Source organism: Arabidopsis thaliana, chromosome 2 (genome assembly GCF_000001735.4).
Source record: "Arabidopsis thaliana chromosome 2, partial sequence".
NCBI classification, from domain to species: domain Eukaryota; kingdom Viridiplantae; phylum Streptophyta; class Magnoliopsida; order Brassicales; family Brassicaceae; genus Arabidopsis; species Arabidopsis thaliana.
This window is the reverse complement of record NC_003071.7, coordinates 8,057,901-8,069,171: the sequence shown is the minus strand read 5'-3', so window position 1 is coordinate 8,069,171 and position 11,271 is coordinate 8,057,901. Positions and strand designations below refer to the sequence as shown.

The 11,271-nt window shown below is 33.7% G+C and overlaps 2 protein-coding genes and 1 pseudogene across 3 annotated transcripts; 1 reads left to right on the top strand and 2 right to left on the bottom strand.

Annotated features, from left to right (window-relative positions):
* Positions 1-2,062: 2,062 nt before the first annotated feature.
* AT2G18580 lies at positions 2,063-3,279 on the top strand (annotated as a pseudogene; the record flags this gene model as incomplete). The annotated part of the gene is made up of 1 exon: positions 2,063-3,279.
* Positions 3,280-4,156: 877 nt separating this feature from the next.
* AT2G18570 (UDP-Glycosyltransferase superfamily protein) lies at positions 4,157-6,149 on the bottom strand. The gene has a single exon (NM_179647.3). The coding sequence runs from the start codon at positions 5,741-5,743 to the stop codon at positions 4,331-4,333; it is 1,413 nt and encodes a 470-aa protein (NP_849978.2). The 5' UTR covers positions 5,744-6,149; the 3' UTR covers positions 4,157-4,330.
* A 1,949-nt stretch (positions 6,150-8,098) lies between these two features.
* Positions 8,099-10,066, bottom strand: AT2G18560 (UDP-Glycosyltransferase superfamily protein). The gene has a single exon (NM_127412.3). The coding sequence runs from the start codon at positions 9,474-9,476 to the stop codon at positions 8,334-8,336; it is 1,143 nt and encodes a 380-aa protein (NP_179446.2). The 5' UTR covers positions 9,477-10,066; the 3' UTR covers positions 8,099-8,333.
* Between the last annotated feature and the right edge of the window lie 1,205 nt (positions 10,067-11,271).

The window sequence follows — 11,271 nt, the reverse complement described above, 5'->3', positions numbered from 1 at the left end:
GTAATATAGTTACTTATGTCATAGGTAAAATTAAATCAAAGAATATACTTAATCGGTGCACACACACAAAAAAAAAAAGAATATACTTAATCAATCAGTCAATTGTGATATTTATACATTATCTTTTGATACATTGAATTATTTAATTACATATAATTTGATATCTTTCTCTCATACATGCCAATACCTTAGCCCAATAGTCTTAGATTCTGGAATAAATATTGACGTTTTGAATTTATTATCAACAGAAGGAAAATACACAAATATTGGCCTTAACACTAAGAAAGTGTGTAAAACTTGATTCGGACACAAAGACGGAGAAGATTTCATTAGAAAAAAAGATATAAGTTACTAACTTGATGTTCATGGTGGTACTTAAGCATTGAAGACGACGACCGGTGATAATTCCCTTGACAGTTTCGTATCCTTCACAACTACCAATGCCAAATTTTATAACCCTCTATTTCACAACTATTAATAGACAATTACTGGTCTTTTTAACTATAAGATGCCAATTAGCTAACTAATAAAATTAAATTTTATGAAACGTTATAATTTCCCGTAGTTGTCTTATTTGAAATCTAATCTTTTGTAATGGCCCACCTTTGTGTATCTAGGCAATTTTCATGTTTCTAGAATTTTGTTTATATTTTTTTAATAGTAATATATTATCTTGTCTCTCACTATATTTATTCACTTTTATTTTGATTGTGATATAGTGTTTAATCTTTGACATAACGATTGGTTGTTGTATCTATGTGTGTTTACATTTTAATTTTAAGGAGGAGATACAGTGGAGGATTTATTGATCAAATATATATATGTTTACTTTCTTATATATCTTGGTAGAAAAAATTAAGACTCTTAAATTTTAGAATAAAACTAGCAATATAGTTATTAAAATATCAGAACCATTAATTATGTATTACCATTTTTCCAATTAATTATACAATGTTAGGAAATTAAGTTCTTAAATATAATAACCAATTTAAATTATTTTTAAAAATAATAATATTTCATTAACAAGTAAAAGATAGCTTTAAATTTAAATTTTAAAACTTTTGACTCCCACCTTTGAAGTTTCGAACAATCTTTTATTAGAAAAAATTAGATACTTTAATATTTCTAACTAAAAAATAAAATCGTAAGTATAAATATTAAATTATTAAAATCATCAATTTTCTAGTACTGTTTTCAATAAACTATTGCACTTATAAGCAATAATTAGGTGATAAAATCATAGTAGTTTCTTAGTAATAATTTCTGAATTACTTTTTGTATTTGTAAGCAATTAGATTCATAAACAAAACTAAAGTATAGTAAGAAAACCTTTATATAAGTCATATTATTTATTAAATTAAATCAAAATTGGAGTATACTAAAACTGCTTTATATGATTATATCTATAAGTTGGAGGTGTGAAGATTTTGGTGCTTAACATGGCCAATCGAATGAAGCATGTGGATGCCTCGTCAAAATAATATGTGCTTATTCCATGTGTTTCAAACTTTAAAGCTCACCACTTGGTTTGGTAGCATACTAAAATCATCTATTTTCTAAACTTCTATTCTGAACATGAGAACGAGAGTGATTATGGTTTTTGTAATCAAACAGTGGCGCCGCATATATTTTGAAGGTATCAAATTTATAATATTTTTAGATGTGTATATCATTTCATTTTGCATATACTTTTTTGGGTCTCTTAATTTGAAATGAATACAAAATAAGTAGAATAACAAAACTAAAGATGACATAAAAATATTTTTCTAGTTTATCATTCCTTTCACATTTTAAGGGTGTATAATTTTTAGCTGAATCATGTTTTCTTTCATCTATTAAAAAGGTTCGTCACCAAATGTTTTTATAAAGTTGTACACAATTTGTAAAAAAAAAAATGTTTCTAAAAATTAGACACAAATGCTATTGTAGATCTAGATAGAGCATTTCTGAGAGTTGTAAGTTTTTTACTATGATCTTTCAGACCATTCAGAACAGCCTCTCTTGCAAATTGTATCACAAAGTAGGCACTCAACAAGAAACAAATTGCAAGTGCTGAAATCAATTTCTTTTGGTGATCTCATAAGCTTTACTCATGATTTGTGATAGTGTGAAGTTTGTGAAGGGTTCATAATATAGAATACAAATGTTTCAAGGCTGTGAGGAAACAGTTGGGATTCATACTAAGGCTGGTCTTATTTTAGATGTGACTACTAGATGGAACTCCACATACTTGATGTTGTCTAAAGCAATCCAATTTAAAGAAGTGTCGCGTAATTTATCAGAACTGGAACCGAGTTATAAGAGCTTTCCTTCAAAGTTAGAGTGGTCTAGAGGAGAGCTTATATGCAAGTTCTTGAGACCATTTGAGGAAATGACTAAACTGATTTCTGGTTCATCATATCCTACTGCTAGTTTATACTTCATGCATGTTTGGAAAATTGAAAGTTGGCTAAGAGCTCATGAGAGAACTGATGATGAGATTATCTTTGACATGGTGGAATCCATGAAACTAAAATTCAAAAGTATTGGGAAGACTATTCTATATTCTTGCAATAGCTGCAGTTTTGGATCCGAGATTAAAGTTTGCATTCTTAAGATACTGCTATAAAAGTTTAAAGCCGTCAACTTGTGAGTCTAAGTTGGAGCACATCCGTAAGAAGATGGAAAAATTGTATAGATTTTATAAGAAGAATCCTAAGAACTCTGCTTCAACTTTCCAACTCATGGAGGATAGCCTACCAGCTGGATATGGTGTAAGGATCCTAAAAACACTACTTCAACTTCTCTTTATTAATTTTTGTTTTATTTCTGGTTTTGTTTTGCTTTATTGTAGGGGTTTTATGATTCTATTTTCAGAATGTAAGAACTGGAAATTCAGCTTTATATGAATATTTAGATGAACCAACTTTGGATATGGTTGCTTTTCGGAGTTTGGATGTCTTAAAGTATTGGAAAGACAATGGTTCACGTTTTAAGGAGTTGTCCCGTATGGTATGTGATGTTCTATGTATTCCCATTACAACAATGTCTTCTGAGTCATCATTTAGTGTGGGAAGTAAAGTTCTTAACAAGTACAAGAGTCGTCTTCTTCCATCAAATGTCCAAGCTCTGATTTGTGCAAGAAACTGGTTGCACGGCTTTAAAGAGATAAGTAAGTTTACTAACTTGGTTTGTTTAAGACATCTCAGTATTTGTTGATAATCTGTGAAATGATTGTGATAGGTGAATCCGAGTTTTCTGAGGCAAGAGAAGAAGAGGAGGAAGGAGAAGAAGGTGGAAGATAGAAGATCCAAGTTAAGTGAAGGTGTGTGACTTTCTTAATACGACTATAGACTTGGTTGTTCTAAATTTATTTAATAGGACTCCCACTCCTGCTTGCTCTTGGCCTTGGCTGCTTTAACACCAACTATTGCAATTTTGTTAATTAGCTGAATTTAATAGTCTTTGTATTGACATCATAGTTATCAGTTAGTCTATGTGCTTTGTTTGGATTGATTTCTAGCCTCCTTAACTCTTAATATGCTTTACCATATGCTAACTCTTAATCTGTTGTTATTAGCAACTACAATTTAGCTGAAAGTGCATCTTATTATGGAATGCTTTACCTTTGAAGCGTGAACCAATCTTCACTGTGTTTTTTTTCTGTACATTCAGCAATTTGAACCTTTTTACATGTCTATGTGAATGTGATATTTTTGATAGGTATTTGAAGAAGAAGAAGATTCTTAATATGTTTTCATTTTGAGTTTATGAAGTATTGAACGTATAATACTTGTTTAGTTTATGAAGTATTGAACTTATAATACCTGTCAACTAAGAAAGAAAGTCATGTTTTAGTTTTAGTTTCTTACATTTCTCAAACTCCCTCTTGTTTTCATATCACTTCTCTGTTTCGTTTCTATCTATCAGCTAATAAGTAAACATTTCTCCATGTATCTTTCTACCCTTTTTATTTGCTCTCGTCACTTGGTTCTTGTTATGGTTGAAGTTTCTTCTTTTTCGTCCATGAGATGGTTTAAGACTTTAAATGCATTGTTTGTTTCTTTCTTCTCCTCCACATGATCATTAAAAGATAAAACTATATATATACACCACAAATTAAACTTAGATCGAATTGCTTCATCCGCAAGCGAAAAGGTATCATATAATATATGCATTTTTTTACAAAACACAAGTTCTATTATTAATTTTTATTAAAATATAAGGATACCTGATTGAAGTACATATCTTGTATATATGCATAGCAAAATTTAACACACCTTAATATATATTCATATAGAAAAAGTTGATATCTTAAACAGAAATTGTTGTTCATGATGTTATTCTCGAATCACGGTACAAGATAACATCGTTTTGCCCATTCGAATAGAGAATTATAAGATGACCCGTCTTTACTCCAAGCTCGTTCGGAGCTAACCCTCACCTCCTCAGCTTTAGCCCTAATTTTCTGTCCTTCTTCATCCTCTTCCGCCATAATCTTTCTCACCAGAGATGCCACTTCTTCCCTTCCGATGACTCTCTCCGACGGTAACTCCGATGTACGAACGGCCACACCGATCTCCTCAGTCAATAACGTGGCATTCATCCACTGCTCCGCATAAAGAGGCCAAGCGATGATCGGAACTCCTTTAGTCAAACTTTCCAAAGCCGAACTCCAACCGCAGTGAGACAAGAACCCACCGATCGATCTATGGCTCAAGATCTCAACTTGTGGTGCCCATTGCGTAACCACAATCCCCACACCACGCGTGCGGTCCAAGAAACCTTCAGGTAGACTGGCACTTACCTGTTCATCATCGCTGGAGATCGCCCCGAGATATGAAGCGGGCCTACGTAGAACCCAAACGAACCTTTGACCACTTAACTCTAAACCCAAAGCGAGTTCCACTGTTTGCTCAAACGTCAACGTTCCACCGCTCCCTAAACACACAAACACCACTGACCTTTCCCGTTGCTCGTCTAGCCACTCGAATATACTATTGGGTTTGTCTACATGCTGGTTAGTCCTAACAATTGGCCCAATAGGATAAACCGGTACTTTCATGACCCGGCTCAATTCTTCGTCCTCTCTAAGCGCAGCGAGAGTGTTTCCTTGTAACTCCTCCCAAGTATTTACCAAAACACCATCGCTCATAGGTACCTCTAAGCCAGCTCGTACACACTCTTTATATTGCTGGCCCGACCGGTCTAACATCGTTTCCATCAGCTCCTTCGGTCCGACCGGTTTACAACCCGGTATCTTCAAAGGCTCCTTAATATCAACATACTCACCTTCCACTACCGTATCTAACACCGGCAAGTACACCATGACTGCCAAGAACCACGCATGAGTTGGAACGTAAACGTATTTAGCCGTCATGCCTACGTCATCGGCTACGGACATCAGTTCCGTACCCAAAAAGTCAACAATCATGACCGTTGGTTTTCGTTTCATTAATTTCACGGCATCTCGTACCGCGGGCTTCATGGCTCGCATCTTCACCACCATCTTAGTGAAAATTGTAGCATCTGGCTCCACGAGGTTGTCTACATCCACCGAGGGAATTTCCGTAATTTGACAGATTGTTCTAGCCGCGGCTGCATGTATGGCTTCGGTTTCTGTCGGTGAAGAGGAGCCGGAGGTGACCGCGAGAATGGTGACGTGGATGTTTAGGACGGAGGAGAGACGGTTGCCGAGCTCCAGGATAGGGATGAGGTGACCCAAGCCAGGGCTAGCCACTAGAAGCGCGTGAGGCTGGTCCATGATCGATGGTCGACCACTTACTTTTCTTTTTAGTTGCTAGTTTCTGTGTAGCAAAATCATTGTGGATTGGATTTCGGTATAGGCCATTTAACAAGTGATATTTATTATTATTCGGTATAGACCAAACGTTATATTAATGAGACCTTAAAAACCTAAATTTTGTACTGACGCCTAAATTTGTAGACAAGGACAAAAGACGAATCTACTCGTGGCGATGTTTCGCAGATAACTCCATTGCATATACTCTGTCGTAACTTCCGTTCACAAGAACAATGAATGATGATGACATGTACATGTACATGTACAAATGTCTTTCCATACATCGGACACACTTCTCCGGGTGATCACCGTGGCACACGAAATAAGAAGTTTTAATAAGTTATATAGACAAATATATTTAAGGATTTATCATATATATATATATATATATGTTTTTATGTGGAGCTATATACTTGTTTTTCTCACCCGAAAAAAATCCTGAACAAAAACCACATTAATATTCAAATGACAAATTCACGAATGGTTGGTTCCATGAGACGATTGCATATCATCGTATTGGGATGTTATTGGGCTCGTTCGTCAACTTAATTATTTAGGCTTTGTTTTATGGTTTAAGCTTTGTATAAGTCTTTCACTTTCCATTGTTAACATTGGATATTATATTTATATTCAAATTTGTGGATTTCCTAATTTTCTTGCCATGAAAAGTGGTTATTAAAGTGATCAACAAGAAAAAATAATGAGAATCGAAATCTATAAATCGTGGAATTAATATATGACACAGAGAAAACATTCACTACTAGTGTTTATTAGATTATTACCCATTAATTTTAGTCCGATATGTTTCGATCGAACATCATTCTAACATTTGAATTTACACACTACTTGAATATGCGGGCCACATACCATAGTGTATTAGTGCTGCATGATTTGGGATAATTAAGTTATACACTGGCCCATATAAATTGCACTGTGAGTCGACTTTCCAATAAGAAGATGTAGTGGGGGATGTAATGATCAAATAAACACTAGTAGTGATCAAATCTTTACTTTACAAAAAGTAGGAGGAAAATGTTTGGGCTAGAATTTTTAAAAAGTTTCAACTGCTTTTTGTTTGTCATTTCCACTTTTTTACTCTTTTTCTGGGGGTAATCCCGTAGATGCTTCTCGTTAGTAACACAACACATGGAAAGCGTACATAAACACAATATCAAAATCTTCCAATTAAGACATACTTTATACAAATTGTCAAAAAAAAACATTTTTTATATAATAATTGACAAGGGCAGTCTAAATGGCATACACTTCAATTGCTTTTGATATAAGTAATTATATATATGAAAGTTGGACAACTCTCTCCATATGAGTGACACATCATCATTAAAAAATAATAAAACTTAGTGATAAAAATTTAAAAGTTTCACATTGCATTAAATCATCCATTAATCTTACTCTTAACAAAATATCTTCATTTAAAAAAAAAAAATACAAAAAATCATGTTAATGTATTAAACACTACTTTCATTTTACTTTTCTTATTTTGCTATTTTATAATAGTCATTACTTGATAATGACTAAAAATTTTCGTGTATTACAACTTAACTGTTTGCTACTTAACCTTTCTTAATTTAGTAATTTTAACTTAGTTTTTTCTTTTTATTACATTAATTGTTTACATGATATGGTCTTTTTGTGTGTTGATGATAAATTGGTAACAATAATAGTGACATGCATATTTTTTAAGTACTGATCTTTTGAGACGTTAGATATACCAAAAAGTTTATTATACGACGCTTTCTCTAATATGGATATATGCAAATGCACAGAGAGAAACCTAAAAGTGTTGACTCAAAAGACTATTTAATTTATGTTTTTTTTTCTCTTTCATGTGAAAACTTTTAAAGCAAATGAGTAGTTTATATATTTGTTATTCAAATTATGTCAATCCAATATTTAGCCATGAGCCTATCATGATGTGATTGAAATATTAGATTAGGAGAGAATATATGGAACAAGAAATTGTTTGCTTAGAATCAAGTTAGGCAACTTTCAAACCAAATAAGTAGCATTGTATCATATTGTTGATGTAAGTATTTAATAATAGTTAAAAAATTAGAAACTTGGGTATATAGATAAAAAGATTTATACATGAAAAAAATATAATTGATATTTGAATCAAAAGTGAATCTAACTATACAAATATAATTACATAAAATGAATATAACTTTATTAACTACATAATAATATACACGAAATAACATAAATTAGCAATAAAAATAGTTAAACATAATTATTTTTAAACAAATTTCAAACAACCCACGCGGGTACTCACCTAGTTCATATAAAGTATGTCTCCAAATACCCTGTGGCTTAACACAATCCATTGATTATCTCATTGTGTACATAAAGATGATTAAACTACATATGTATCTTGTATGCATGCATAGCAAATTACAACATACATTAATATTTCATACTAGAGAACTTTGATCTTTTAAGCAAATTGCTGGTTAGCAAAATATATGTTATACTAGAGAGTTTGATCTTTTAAGCAAATTGTTGGTCAGGATATTATAAATGTATTCTCAAATTAAGATACAAGCCCACATCGTTTTGCCCATTCAAAGAGAGAACTATGAGACGACCCACCATGAGTCCAAGCTCGTTCGGAGCTAACCCTCACCTCTTCAGCTTTAGTCTTTATCTTTCGTCCTTCTTTATCCTCTTCCGCTACAATCTTCTTCACCAAAGACGCCACTTCTTCCCGGCTGATCACTTTCTTCGACGGTAACTCTGACGTACGAATAGCCATACCAATCTCCTCCGTCAGCAACGTGGCATTCATCCATTGCTCCGCATAAAGAGGCCAAGCGATGATCGGAACTCCTTTAGTTAAACTCTCCAACACCGAGCTCCAACCACAATGTGACAAAAACCCACCGATTGATCTATGGCTTAAGATCTCAACTTGCGGTGCCCATTGCGTTACCACAAGCCCTACACCACGTGTGCGGTCCAAGAAACCTTCTGGTAGACCGTCACTTACTTGATCATCATCTTTTGAGCTTGCTCCAAGGTAAGAAGGAGGCTTACGTAGAACCCATAAGAAACTTTGACAACTTAACTCTAACCCCCAAGCTAGTTCCATCGTTTGCTCAAACGACAATGTTCCACCACTCCCTAAACACACATATACAACAGATCTTTCCTCTTGTTTGTCTAGCCACTCGAATGTACTGTTTGGTTTTTCAATAAGCACATTAGTCCTAACAATAGGTCCAATAGGATAAACCGGTACTTTTATAACCCGGTTCAAATCTATGTCCTCTCTTAGCGCAGCTAGAGTCTTCCCTTGTAACTCCCCCCAAGTATTTACCAAAACTCCATCGCTCATAGGTATCTCCAACCCAATCTGTACACAATCACGGTATTGTTGGTCGGACCGGTCTAACATTGTGTCCAAAAGCTCTTTTGGTCCGACCGGTTTACAACCTGGTATTTTCATAGGCTCCTTAATATCAACATACTCACCTTCCATTACCTTATCCAATACCGGCAAGTAGACAATTAATGCCAAGAACCACGCGTGAGACGGTATGTACACATACTTACTCGTCACACCTACATCGGTTATGGACAACAACGCTGTACCAAAAAAGTCAACAATCATGACCGTCGGTTTTTGCTTCATTGATTTCACGGCATCACGAACCGTGGACTTCATTTCTCGCATCTTGCTCACTATTTAGTGACCACTGTCGCATCTGGCTCCACTAGGTGGTCTATATCGACAGAGGGTAATTCGATAATTTCACAGGTCCCTCTAGCCGCGGCTGTATGTATGGTCTCGGTTTCTGTGAGGGAAGAGGAGCCGGAGGTGATTGCAAGAATGGTGACGTGGACGTTGAGGACGAAGGAGAGACGGTTTCCGAGTTCGAGGGCAGGGATAAGGTGCCCCAAGCCAGGGCTAGCGACTAAAAGCACGTGAGGATGCTCCATGATCTTATCACTTACCCGTTCTTGTCTCACAAGATGTTTTATTGATTGTCAATGGCAATGCCAATGTGTGATTTGGGATAAAAGAAGAGATTACATATACACTGACCCATAAAGGGATGAATAGTAAACGTTATAGTCGCTATATTATTATTTTTATAAACTTTGTTCTTTTCTGTGGAACAAAATAATCTTGGATTGGATTTCGGATGAGGCATTGACAAGTGACATGCTATTAATTATTTGTTAGCGAGACCTAACAAAAACTACCATGCCTACTTTTGTAACGCCAAAATTTGTAGAAAAAGAACAGAAAGAGAATATATGAGTCATGTTTCTTCAATATGTGGATTTAGACATGTTTCTTCAAAAATCGGACTCGATTCTCCAATTAAACTAGCATGTTTTTTTGAATAAACTTAAAAATGACAAATTTAAAATTTTAATTCCTCACCTTAGAAAACAAAAGCAATTTTTTTTGTCATTCTAAAAATTATTTACAAATAAGATACTAATTTCATTTGTTGCATTTTTACTAAAGATATAATTAACACTGAAATTTTGATATTCTGATATCATTATATGCACTATCGTGTATCAAAATAAATATGTCATATATATGACGTGCGTGGGAAATAAAAAATTAGTATGATTCGATTTTATAATTTTTTTTAGAAATTTATACGTGTTCGGTTTGAGACCGAGTTAAGTTCAATTATGGAGAAAACCCCATAAAAAAAGAAGGAAAACCAATAAAAATTGCCAAAATATTAAATAGTTTATAAATGTAAATTACCTAAAATTACAACGATTAAGTTCCTGCATCAATATCATTTAAAGATCCACCGCCAAAAATGCATCAATGGAATAACTCAAAGTCCAAGAGATATTTTTTGTCAACAGTTTCTGTTCAATTCTTTGTTAGTAAATCCTAATTACTGGTTTGGTATAATTTGACTTTGAATTGAAGCTAATTTAAACCCGTTTTAATGTGAAGACTCAAGACTATGAAAGATAGTAACTCAACTATTTATCGGGCTATAAGAAATGTGGCCCATTAATGTATTCATTTATATGCATCCTAAGTTTAGTAAATTATTTGAGCCTATAAAGCCCGTAAACATAATTATAAATGTAGTAGTCGGATGGGAATAATTGTGCAGTATGTTTTACCAAACACGTAATTTTTTGCTATTGTAAATAATTTACATAAATTTTTTATGACGGCTTATAGTTTTAGACTTTTAGTCATTATGAAAACAAAGACAACAAGAAATGCCATTTCCCATGTTCCAATCTTTCGTTCTCTGATTCTCTCTTTTTCTTTTCCCTCGTCGCAATCATTTTTTGTTAATTCCATGTTATGGTAAATTAAAGTTTTCACCCAATTATATAATTATATGATATTCTACTTATTGAGTTATTCCATAACGTGATTAACTATCTTTTAAAAAAATGATTAACTATTTGAACTAGAAGTCTAATGTATTATAGCCTATTCAAATAAGCCTAAAACATTACAAAAGTTTTCA